This window comes from Physeter macrocephalus, chromosome 5 (genome assembly GCF_002837175.3).
Source record: "Physeter macrocephalus isolate SW-GA chromosome 5, ASM283717v5, whole genome shotgun sequence".
Taxonomy (NCBI): domain Eukaryota; kingdom Metazoa; phylum Chordata; class Mammalia; order Artiodactyla; family Physeteridae; genus Physeter; species Physeter macrocephalus.
In genome coordinates this window covers 62,756,208-62,769,735 of record NC_041218.1, presented here as the reverse complement: position 1 = coordinate 62,769,735, position 13,528 = coordinate 62,756,208, and the positions used below count along the sequence as shown (strand labels likewise).

Sequence of the window (13,528 nt, the reverse complement as noted above, 5' to 3'; positions counted from 1 at the left end):
AAAAAAATTATTAAGAGTGGCATTGTTTAAAATATTTGCAATCTCAGTATCTGGTTTAATAGAAGATACCTGGATCTGTCATTCCATATCTCCTCCTGCATTCAATTTGTTGCAATATCGTATATTATGTAGCTTCTTAAAAAACCTGACTGTACACTTGTAAGAGAATGAGTGAAAAAAAAGCAAATAACATCTCGATACTAGTATAAATAGATTGACTTTATCAACCTCCTAAAACAACACAAGGGATCTCATTTTTCCTGGATCACACTTTGAGAATTGTTGCATTATTTTGACTATGATTTTTTTTCTCTCCAAAAATATTGAATGGTGGCTGGTAGCTTGCTGGATCATGAAATAAATAGGACAGAGGCTTGAGAGTTCTGATTTCTGGGTGAACAGAACTCAAAAAGGAACATGCTGTATTCAACTTCCCTTCTCAGCTCAAAGAGTAATGTTTTTTTTTTGTTTTTTAAAAATAAATTTATTTATTTTATTTTTGGCTGCGTTGGGTCTTTGTTGCTGTGCCGGGCTTTCTCTAGTTGCAGGACTACTCTTTGTTGCGGTACACGGGCTTCTCATTGCAGTGGCTTCTCTTGTTGAGCGCAGTCTCTAGGCACGCGGGCTTCAGAAGTTGTGGTACGTGGGCTCTAGAGAGAAGGCTCAGTAGTTGTGGCGCACAGGCTTAGTCGCTCCACGGCATGTGGGATCTTCCCGGACCAGGGCTTGAACCCGTGTCCCCTGCATTGGCAGGCAGATTCTTAACCACTGCACCACCAGGGAAGCCCCAAGAGTAATGTTTAAAGTAGGGAAGAGAGTCTTTTCCTTAGTTTAATGCACTTTCCATTGGGTTTTGATTCAGTTCTCTTTGAGTTACTGCTAGGTATACATAGGCTTGGAAATCCCAACCTGAGTGTTAGCCACTAAGTAGAGCACATGCGAAAGGAAATCTGTATGGCACTCTTTTCCATTCTCCCTTTCTTCATTTTGATATAAAGCATTATAACACAGCACTAACTTTGGGTATTACAGAAATCACCGAGGATGCAAAAAATACTTGTGAAACTCACGCAACAGTAAAAGGCATTCTCACTTTTTGATCTTCCGAACCTGGAACTGGTGGGAATATTTTAAAAAAACCAGAATTACAGTTTGAGATTTACGCAACTTGATTTTAACTTGACTGTGAGGTTTTACAAAATCTTTGAAGGTGATACTGATTGAGCACCTTTCAATGTGTCAAATACTGTCCTAGGAACTAAGGATATGGTCATTGGTATATTTTCTCCTGTTTACAGAATATAAACTCCCAGAAGACAAAAAATAGTTTCCTACCTCTCAGAGTTGTTGACCATGATGCTTTTCACAAGACATTGGTACAGTAAGTATCAGCTGGCTTGAAATAAGAGGGCAAAGCATCTCCTTATTCATGCCCCAAGTTCCCAAACCTGATTATATTTCCACATCTATTTTACACTCTGTAAACACTTTTCTCCCTCCATTCCTTGATCATTCTCCCTTGGGCTCAACTCTCTTACCTCTGTTTCCCAACTTCATAAAGGCTTCACATAGCAGTCTTGTTTAAAGGAAATACTTTCCAATGCCACAGGATCAAGTCCATACTGCTTACTTGGTAATAAACAAGATCTAGCTCTAGTTTACCTTCCTGCACTCTTGATACTCCCTATCCATAAAGCCTATACTGAGCCATTCTCCAAATCTGCCATGGCCTTTCATATGGATGACTTTGGCCATTCTATTCTTTCTGCTTGGAGTGCCCTCCTCAGTTATGTCTACTGGATAAATACATAATTATCTTTCATGGTTACCTTAGTTTCAGTACTTTTCATAATCAGTCTTCCCCATCACCCATGATCAAATCAACTGCTTTCCCATCAGATATATTCTTGTTCCTTCATTCACATCTCCTACTATGTACTTATCACACTTCATCATAGTAGGTATGTGCATATCTATTTCCCCCTAGACTGTAAGTTCCTCAAGAACAACAGCTATAACTCTTTTATCTCTGTCTCTCCAGCAACTAACACATTGCCTGGCTTGTAAAATGCATTCAAATGTTTTGTTTGCTTTAAGTGTGTGTATGTGGGGGGCACAGATGAAATTATCTTTTCCAAATAGGTATCTTTATCTATACTGCCTAATTTACTGAATAAAAAATCATATGGTCCCATCATTTGACACATTTATACACTTATATAACCCAAAGTCATAAACTAGATATATAACATGAACTATTTGTACTATTTCCTTTGATGTGTATTCAACTCATACAAATTATAACAGAAGTACATATTAATTCAGAGACAGAAAGACTAAAAATATTTTCTATTAGTAATTTATTAAAACTACAGAAATAGAAAATATTAACACACAGCCTTCACCTAATGACCCTGAAGTATTTTATGAGCATTACAGTTACACAACCTCAGTTCTAGAAAGGACCTTGGAATTTTATGAATCCTGAAAAAGTATGTAAGGACTAGAAAAAAATAAACCTTCCCAAAATTATGTAACACCTCAAAACCAAGTTGTACTAAGTCTCAAACTATAACTCTATTTTAAAACTATTCCCACAATTTCAGATTCAGAAGATCAAAAGTGAGAATACCTTTTTGTTACTTTTCAATGAGAACATTACTATGTCTTGCATCCTCAGTAGAAATTAGAGAAGACACAAACAGAATGACATCCTATGTTCATGGACTGGAAGATTTAATATTGTTAAGATGTCAATACTACTTAAAGTGATCTATGAATTCAATGCAATTTGTATCAAAATCCAATGACTTTTTTTGAAGAAAAAGAAATATCCATCATAAAATTCATATGGGATTTCAAGGTACCTCAAGGAGCCAAAACAATTTTAGAAAAGAAGAGTAAAACTGGAGGACTCACACTTCCTAATTTCAAAACTTACTATAAAAGCTACAGTGATCAAAACAGGGTGACACTGGCACAAAGATTGACATATAGCCCAATGGAATAGAACAGAGTGCCCAGAAATAAACCCTCGCATGCGTGGTCAAAAGATTTTTGACAAGGGGGCCAAGTCCATTCAATGGACAAAGGACAGTCTTTTTAACAAAAGGTAATGAGAAAACTGGATATCCACATGCTCAAGAATGAAGGTGGACCGTTACTTAACACCATATACAAAAATTAACTCAAAATGGATCAAAGACCTAAGCTAAAACCTAAATGTATAAAACTCTTAGACGTAAACATAAAACAAAAGCTTCCCAACATGGAGTTGGCAATGATTTCTTGGATATGACACCAAAAGTACATGCAACAAAAGAAAAGATAATCAAACTTGGCTTTATAAAACTTTAAAAACCTGTACATTAAAAGACATTATCAACAGAGTAAAAAGGCAACCCACAGAATGGGAGAACATATTTGCAAACCATGCATCTAGTAGGGGATTAATATCCAGAATATGTACAGAACTCCTAAAACTTAACAATAACAACACAAACCCAACCCAAAAATGGGCAAAGGACTTGAACAGACACTTCTCCAAAGAAGATATACACATGGCCAATAGGCATGAACATGTTGAGTATGAAAAAAATGCTCAACATCACTTATCATTAGGAAAATGCTAACCAAAACCTCAATGAGATACCACCTCACATCCATTAAGGATAGCTACTATCAAAAAACCCCAGAAAACAAGTGTTGGTGAGGATGTGGAGAAATTGAAACACTTGTGCACTTCTAGTGGGAATGTAAAATAGTACAGTAACGGTGGAAAACAGCATGGCAGTTCCACAAAAAAATTAAAAATAGGATTACCACATGATCCAGCAATTCCACTTTTGGGTAGATGCCCAAAAGAATTGAAAGCAGGGTCTCAAAGAGATATCTGTACACCCATTTGTATAGGAGCATTGTTCACAATAGCTAAAATGTGGAAGCAACCCAAGTGTTCATCAATGACTGATGAATATGCAAAACGTGTTATATACAAGATGGAATATTATTCAGCCTTTAAAAGTAAGGAAAATTTAACATATGCGACAACACGGATGAACCTTGAGCACATTATGCTAAGTGAAATAAGCCAGTCACAAAAACACAAATACTATATACAGTAAGTCCCCTACATATGAACGAGTTCTGTTCCGAGAGTTTGTTCATAAGTCCAATTTGTTTGTAAGTTCAACAAAGTTAGCCTAGATATCCAACTAACACAATTGGTTATATAGTACTATACTGTAATAGGTTTATAATACTTTTCACACAATACATAAAAAACAAACACACACACAAAATAAACATTTTTAATCTTACAGTAGAGTACCTTGAAAAGTACAGTAGTACAGTACAACAGCTGGCATACAGGGCTGGCATCGAGTGAACAGGCAAGGAGAGTTACTAACTGGAGGAGGGAGAGGAGGTGGGAGTTGGTAGAGCTGAAGGATCGTCAGCAATAGGAGACGGAGGGCAAGCTGCAGTTTCACTCACGCCTGATGCTGATGGCCCGGGTTCTGGCTCCTTGCTGGATTCAATTCTGTCTACCCTCTTGAAAAAATGATACAGTGATGTCTGGGTAGTGGTTCTTTTTTTCTTGTTATAGATGACAAGGTAGCACTGGATTGCATTCTGAACAGCTGCTGCAACCTTCGTGTACCGTTCTACATTCGCGTCCTGTGCCTCAAAAACTAACAGTGCCTCCGCAAATAAAAGCCCCTTGCCATTTCCTGCATCGTGAATCTCTTCGGTTCTTCAGTTAGTTCTTCTTCCTCTTGTCTCTCTTCATCCTTTCTCTGGGCCTCCAATTCTATCAGGTCTTCATTAGTAAGCTCCTTGTGTTGCACAGCAAGTTCCATCATTATTGCTTGGTGCTTCTTAGCAGTACCAGCTACATCACCACTGCTTTTACTCTTGCTTCCGGACATCCTGGGCTTGAAATAAAGATACTGTACTACGGTACTCTATACAGTAAAGTACACAAAAGTACAACCACTTGTAGAGGGTGCATGCACATAACAATGTACGCCAGACATGTGAACATACATTATGTAATTGGACGTGCAAACACGTTTGCATCTTTGAAAGTTCGAAACTTGATGGTTCGTATGTAGGGGACTTACTGTAATTTCACTTATATGAGATACTTAGCTAAAATCATATAGACATAAAGTAGAATGGTGATTTCCTGGGACTAGGGGGAGAGAGGAATGGGGAGTTACTATTTAATGGGTGTAGAGTTTCAGTTTTACAAGATGAGAAGAATTCTGGGGGAAGATGGTGGTCATGACTGCACAATATAAACGCACTTAATACCACTGAACTGTACACTTAAAAATCGTTAAGACAGGGCTTCCCTGGTGGCGCAGCGGTTGAGAGTCCGCCTGCCGATGCAGGGGACACGGGTTCGTGCCCTGGTCCGGGAGGATCCCACATGCCGTGGAGCGGCTGGGCCCGTGAGCCATGGCCGCTGAGCCTGCGCTCCGCAACGGGAGAGGCCACAGCAGTGAGAGGCCCGTGTACCGCAAAAAAAAAAAAAAAAAAAAATCGTTAAGATGGTATATTTTGTGTATTTTACCACAATATAAAAATTGGAAAAAAAAATCAATGATAAAGATGTAGATTTGCTCCAAATTAATCTCTATCTATCTATCTATCTAAAATGTCATCCCAACTAAAGTATAAGATACTTAAAAGTTAAGTAACTCTGGGCTTCCCTGGTGGCGCAGAGGTTTAGAGTCCACCTGCCAATGCAGGGGACGCGGGTTCCTGCCACGGTCCGGGAAGATCCCACATGCCGTGGAGCGGCTGGGCCCGTGAGCCATGGCCGCTGAGCCTGTGCGCCCGGAGCCTGTGCTCCGCAACGGGAGAGGCCACAACAAGTCAGAGGCCCACGTACCGCAAAAAAAAAAAAAAAAAAAAAATTAAGTAACTTGGTAAAATGTAACTGAAAAGTTTGAAAAAATAAACATGAGAGTATACCTGGGAAATTCCTGAAAGGGGTGTAAGGGTGGACTAAGCCTAGGCAGACCTACTTAAGATACACGATTTTAAAAAATTAAATAATGTGGTAAAAATTATTGTAAATGTTGTTTGGAAAAATAAACATGTGAGTAAAACATGTGGTATAGTAATCAAAACAATTTGATATTTAGGCTGAACAGGCATATCAGTGTACCTGTGAATCGGAAAAAATTTTTTTTAACACTTTTATTAATTCATACTAAAGATATATTGCTGAGAAACTTTTTTGTTCTCTACAACCAGACTGTTAGAATTATTTGAAAGTGTATCAGTGACATTGGAACACCCCACTCTGACATGTATGATGAATCGCTAATCAGAAACAGCTTCAATTTCCAACCCAGGGTTTCAGATAAGCGTTTCCCAGACACAACATTCCGCATTTATCTTAACTTTGTAGTCTTCAAGGAAACAGGACTCCTAAGTCTATTTCTCAGCCCAGGCCTGATGTTAATTAACCCGATTCACAGTCTTGCTGTACTTTAAACCTATCAAATACTGTTTCATTTAAATTCTGTCTAAACTCCACCCTTCTCCAGAATCCTGTAATAACCCTATCCCCTCTGGCAGTTCCTCTGGTGTGTGATCTCCCTCATAGCAGCAAGTTAATTAACTTAACTTTGTTAGCCTAAAGATGTATATCCCTGGTGGTCTTCATCAGATCGAAATAGTATGTTAAAAAAAAAAAAAGGTACATATGGAAATTTAATACATAATACACATAGCATTTCAAATCAAGAAAAAGATGGCTTATTCAAGAAATGATATTGAAATAATCTTCTGGGAAAAAGATAAAAAGCAACCATCTGGATCCCTACCTTTCTCTTTCAAATTTCAAATGTTTCTAAGATTTCAATATTTTTAAAAAATGAAATTAAAAAAAAACTAGAAGAAAACATCTTTTTACATCTTTACATCATGAACTGAGATCTTTTCAAAACTCAAAAGGTATAACTATAGTAAAACTGTATGAGGTTATGCATTGAATAAATTTCTGGCAGTGAAATTGCTGGTTCAAAGGTATGTTTCTGTATAAAATGTTAAAAAAAATCTGTACAGCAAAAAATAACAAAAAGTATCATAAAGAAAAAGAGAAAAGGCCAACCTAATATAAAAACAGTTACAGAAAATAAAGGATTTGAAGGAAAAGAAAATAAATGGTCAAGAATGTTCACATTTCACTCATATTACACAAATGTAAACCTCAAATGCAGAGATACTATTTATTTTTAATTTTATTTTTAATTAAAAAAATTTTTTTTATTTTTGTCTGCGTTGGGTCTTTGTTGCTGTGTGCGGGCTTTCTCTGGTTGCGTCGAGTGGGGGCTACTCTTCCTTGCGGTGCGGAGGCTTCACATTGCATTGGCTTCTCCTGTTGTGGAGCATGGGCTCTAGGCGTGCGGGCTCCAGTAGTTGTGGCACACAGGCTCAGTAGTTGTGGCTCGCGGGCTCCAGAGAGCAGGCTCAGCAGCTGTGGCACACAGGCTTAGATGCTCCGTGGCATGTGGGATCCTCCCAGACCAGGGCTCGAACCCTTGTCCTCTGCATTGGCAGGCGGATTCTTTTTTTTTTTTTTTTTTTCCCAGTACGTGGGCCTCTCACTGTTGTGGCTTCTCCCGACGCGCAGGCTCAGCAGCCGTGGCTCACAGGCCCAGCCACTCCGCGGCATGTGGGATCTTCCCAGACCGGGGCACAAACCTGTGTCCCCTGCATCGGCAGGCGGACTCTCAACCACTGCGCCACCAGGGAAGCCCAGAGGTACTATTTTTTAACCTATCACAGCGGCAAAAAAATGTTAAGTTCAGTAACAGCCAGTACTGACTTAGATATGGAGAAAACTGGCGCTCATCTGTTGTTTCTCAGAATATACATATTTACTGTGTTTTGGAAGGGCAGTTTGGCAACATCTTTAAAATTTTTTAAGTATGCCTTGACCCATCATTTCATGATCAGAAATTTCTCTTATGGACACAAACACAGAAGTGTGCAAAGATGTTCATGGCAGCCATTTGCACAGATAAGTTTGTTAATGAGGAACAAGTTTAAAAAATATATGGTACATCCATACCATAGAATATGCTATAGATGTTAAAAACAATGATCTATATGAACTAATAAGGAAAATCTTTACACATTTGGCAGGTTATGACTTTTTGTTAATAAGGTGTAGTGGCTACTTTTTAAATGAGAAATGTAAGGAAAAAACAAACCCTAACTGAAACCGTAGACTAAATATGTATATATATATATATATATATACACACACACACACACATGCATATATATGTATATGTATACACATACATACACACACACACACACACACACACACAAAGAGTATGTTTTCATGCCCATCTCTACCCCAGGTTCTCACCAAAGGTAACTACAGTTGACCCTTGAACAACATGGGTTTGAACTGCCCAGGTTCACTTATATGCAGATATTTTTCAATAAATATACTGGAAAACTTTTTTGAGATTTGTGACAATTTGAAAAAAACTCGCAGATGAACCATGTAGGTTAGAAATATTGAAAAAATTAATAAAAAGGTATGTCATGAATACATAAAATACATGATACCAGCCTATCCTTACATAGGCATAAGGTGAGTGATATTTAACACAGAATTAATAATGTGTTAGTTTTCCTGTTTTATAACTTTGTTTTCAAAGAATTACATTACCTTACAGGTACAGTATGGCCCCCCCCCCGCCTGTTAGTTTTCCTGTTTTATAACTTTGTTTTCAAAGAATTACATTACCTTACAGGTACAGTATGCCCCCCCCCCCGCCGTCTCTCCCTCCCTTATAATTTATGCTTCAGCAATTCTGAACTATTTACAGTTCAATAAATATGTCAATGCAGTGAGTTCCTCTACTCTTACTGTCTTTTCTGTCTATACAACATCCCCTTCCCTCCACCGTCCATACCCCAACCTCTGTAAATCCCATTAAGCCAGTGTTTCTTAACCGTGGCATAACTGACATCATGAGCTGGATAATTCTGTTTGGAGGCTGTCCTGTTCACTGTGAGATGTTTAGCAGCATCCCCGGCCTCTACTCACTAGATGCCAGTAGCACTCCCCCTAGTTGTGACCCAAAATGTCTTCAGACACTGCCAAATGAATGCATAAAATATACGTAGATTATATACTAGTGTATCCTTACATTCGCAGCTGGGGGACTGAAGTAACAAGAGAAGGAAGAAAAAAGCTGACTTTTCACTACAATCCCGTGTGTTTTAAATTTCGTACCTCTTCTAACCTTTCCACAGCTACCACCCTAATCGAAGCCACCTTTCCCCCTTCCTCTTACTCTCCCACTTTTTCTCTCCCAACTACTGCAACAGCCTCCTAATTAACTTTTCCTTTTCTTCATCCTTGGCTTCTTCAATCCATTTTTACCAGTCCTTTTAAAAGTTAAATCAGATCATGTCACTCATTTGCTCAAAACCCTCCAGTGTCTTCCCAATGTCACTCAGAGACAAAACCAAAACCTTAAGATGAACCTCACACAGTATGCAATCCTACCCTCCACACTCCTCACATGCTGATCTCTCCTAGTATTTGGTTTTTGTAGGTCAAAAAGGAACAAATAGCAATTTCAAAAACTGAACCTATTACTATCTGTTCCCTTGCTGGGTTCTAACTTTGGACTCCTTGCTGTTCTTCAAACACATGAGGGTCCTTACACTTGCTGTTCTCTGTTGGGAACACAACTCACCCAGATACTCACATGGCTCACTCCTCAACTCCTTCAGGTCTTTATTTCTCAGGGGGTCTTCCCTGGCCACCCTATTCCTAATCACAGCACCTATTAACATCTAATATATTATATATTTTACTTACTCATCTTGTTTATTGTCTCTTTTCTCCATCTTGATCAGTGGTTCTCAAACCTGAGTCTACATCAGAATCACCTGAAAGGCTTGTTAAAAGAGTTTCCTAATCAAGAAGTCTGGGGAATAGAGCCTGAAAATTTGCATTCCTGACAAGTTCCCAGATGATGCTGAGGTTCCAGGGACCACATTTTGAGAACCAATGTTTTAGAATGTAAGCTCCATGAGAACAGAGATTTTTGTTCACCTATTCACTGCTTTACAAACTCTATGACCTGACACATGGTAGGCACTGAGATAGGTAAAATGAATTTACTCTGTTCCTAAGGCACCCTCTGATTTGGTCTGCTATATGGTGCTAAAATTTTACTGACTACTGTAAAAGATAAATTACATGACTGTAATGAGTTAAACTGTGTCCCCCAAAAAGAATGGGGTTAAAGCCCTAATCCCAGGAGCTATGGATGTGATCGTATTTGGAAATAAGGCCTTTGGAGAGGTAATCAAACTAAGATTAGGTCAGCAGGGTGGCCCCTAATTCAATGACTGAAGTTACTTACAAAAAAGGGAGAACAGCATACTAAGACAGAGACACACAAGGAGAATGCCATGTGACAACAGAGGCAGAGACTGGTGTGATATAACTTCAAGCCAAAGAACGCCAGTGACACATGAAGCTAAGAGGCACGGAACAGATTCTTCCCTAGAAGGTAGAGCATGGCCCTGTCAACATCCTGATTTCAGACTTCCAACCTCCAAAACTGTGAAACGATAAATTTCCGTTGTTTTAAATCACTCAGTTTGCTGTACATTGTTATAGCAGCCCTAGGAAACTAACACAATGACCAAAAATGCAAATGACTACACCAAGCTGTATAATTTCAAGTCTCCCTATTATCCAACTTGCACCAATTTGTTTTAATACATAGCTTTCACTGTGAACTAATCAGACTTCCTGTTTCAGAATCTCGCCAATTTAATACCGCCTCTCTCTGCCCTCCATGTGACCCTTCAATGTGCAAGGCAGCTCACACTACAGGTTCTAGATAATGTACTCAGATTTTCTTTTTGGTTTCTCCTACTTTCCTATAGGCTACCCTATTTCACATACAACAGCTTCTTTATATTTTTTTTCTTCAAGGGACACTTCTTATTTTCACATTATAGATTTTGGCATGTATTTTCCCATAGGACATCTGAATTAGTTATAAACTGAATATTTAAGTACACATTCGATACACATTTAGACTTCAAGATAAAATGCTAACTTCTCTTTTATGGAACAAGTCTCCATTTTTTCCCCCTTATTCTAAAAGAATGACCTTAATCCCACTTAGGTTTGGGTAAAAGAATTTTGCCATATTCTTACCACCTTGCTGTGGTTTGTACACTAGCCTCTTTACTCAAATCTCAACAAATCTTCTAAAAGTAACATGGATGTACTGGGAAGCTTAAAATTTTAAGTGAATCTGAATGAAATTTCAGCATCAAGTTGTCCATTTTCCATTTACTGTTTGTTCAGAGGTGCACTGTCACAAGAATTCCAATCAATGATTTCTTCACACAGAAACTCTACTTTAAATTACCATGGTTTATAAAGTAAGCTGTATAATGCAATTTTTATCTTAGTGAGCACAAGTCAATATACAAATAGTATATAGCATATACCTAAATGACACACTTTTCTATTTCTATGACTAGGTGATCATTAATTGATATGTACGCCTAAATAACTTTGTGATAAAATTCTAATAATTTCTGGATACTGAATTTACTCAGAAATATAGACTAGTATAATCTATACCCCCAAAAAAACATATTTAAGAAAAATACCTATCTTTAAATGGGTAGTAACCACAAAATATTTTTTAAATGCTGAACCCTAACTAAAAAGATCAGAAAAACACAAACTCCAAGCAAATTTAAGAGAGACATCTAATTGTTCTCCACTAGTACTAAAATACCATACTCTTTTTCCTGTGAAGAATTTTAAGTGAGTCATACTTTCCTTACTAAATCAGTTTTACTTAACATATGGTAAAAAGAGTTAACTTTGGTAACTTGAAACTTTACACTCAATTAAACTGTACATTAGTATATACTACGGCTGGCAGAAAATAAGTATGATTACTATACACAATACTTAGAACACACAGCATCAAGTGACATTTATCTGATAAAAGTGTGGAAAGTTGCAAAAAGTTAGTTTTACCCCCTAAAACCTCACATTCCCACCGTCTAAACTAACACCAGAATTAAACAACTTGAAATTATGCACGCCACCTTTTCCTGGCACCCAGGCAGAGCTTTCACTGCCCAGTTTTTGGTAAATGAACATACTTCTGTTCGTTACACGTTGGCCTAATTACTCTATTGCATTAAAGTTCTAACTTTATAATTAACTTTTAAAATCATAAGGAAACCAATTTATAGTTAGGATAATAGTTTTCAACCTGAAACACTTTAAAAGGATTTACCACAATAACAATAACTATAAGGAATTGAGAGAACTAGATTATAAATGTAGTCAACTTTTCCAAAGCTTGTGATGTTTTGTCATTTGACAATAATAATAAACGGAGAGGGTAAGAGCTGGGCAAGAATAAATCCCCACCCCTAAATTTCGTTCATTTTTTTGCGTATACAATACATCCAAATTAAGAGCTGTAAAGCTAATTTGTCAGCACCTACGAATCCCATCACACTTGGTGGGGGAGGGAGGAGGCAAGGAAAAAACTCCTTTCCTCGTCCTCCACGCAGCTAGTGCCCAAACACACCTGCCTCACTAGAGGCAGGGAAATTTAAAAGAACAAATCAGCCACAGACAAACCTGCTGGTCCAAGAGAGCCCTGAGGAAGTCCCCCGGCACTTGCGGAAGGCGCCCGCTCGCTGGGCGCTGGGGCGGCGCGGCAGCCCGGCTGCTCTCCTGTAAGGTGTCCACACCTGAGCGCCCGCAGGTCCGCAGGGAGAGGGCCCAGCGGGGCACGACCGCTAAGTGCTCAAGCCGCGCGGTCCGGAGCGCAGCCCGTGTCTCACCGTCGCCACCCGACGGCAGGCTGCGCGCGAGGAGGCGAGGGGCACGAGAGGGTAAAAGAGAAGGACCCACGACCCAGAGAAGGCTACATGTCAACAAAATAGCGGCCCGGTGGGCAGGCGGCCCCAATGGCAGTTCGCAGAGACGCCGGGAGCAGGAAGTGCCCCGCGCCTCCCTCAGGAACCCGCACGTCCCTAGCCCCGGCGGCGACTCCGAGACACCTGTTTGGCGGCGCCGGGGGTGGGGTTCCACCCTCCACGCTCCCCTACTCACACACTCACGCTCCGAGAGGGGGAGGGCGAGGGGAACCGAGACATTGGACCCACAGTCTGAGGGCGCCTCCGCCGGCGTACCTGACATCAGCCTCGGCTGCCTCTCGCCCCTCCGGGGGGGCAGAGAGGGGGAAGACACGAGACCGGCGACCCTCGCTCTTCTCGGCAGCCGCAGAAGTGGCTCGTGGCTGCTATCCGGGGCCGCCCGCTGCCGCCCAGATTATTCCCCGGCAGCGGTGGCGGTGGTGGCGGCGGCGGCGGCGGCAGCAGCCGAGGCGGGCCCAGCGCGCGCTCCCGCCCGTTCGCTCCGCCCCTCCCCGCAGCGCGTCCAGGCCGCGGCCCGCGGACAGCGCAGCCGCCA

General features: G+C 40.1%; 1 protein-coding gene across 4 annotated transcripts in view; it reads right to left on the bottom strand.

The window, feature by feature from the left end:
- C1GALT1 (core 1 synthase, glycoprotein-N-acetylgalactosamine 3-beta-galactosyltransferase 1) overlaps positions 1–13,438 on the bottom strand; it is a 41,857-nt gene extending 28,419 nt beyond the window's left edge. For 3 of the 4 annotated variants that reach the window (XM_055085017.1, XM_007106911.4, XM_007106910.4), the window contains exon 1: positions 13,249–13,438. In XM_055085017.1, the coding sequence (XP_054940992.1) occupies positions 13,249–13,255 (7 nt within the window). In that variant the 5' untranslated portion in view covers positions 13,256–13,438. Of the gene's footprint in view, positions 1–12,691; positions 13,015–13,248 lie in introns of those variants that run through there. The other variant, XM_028490035.2, reaches the window with a different exon arrangement.
- Positions 13,439–13,528: the final 90 nt, after the last annotated feature.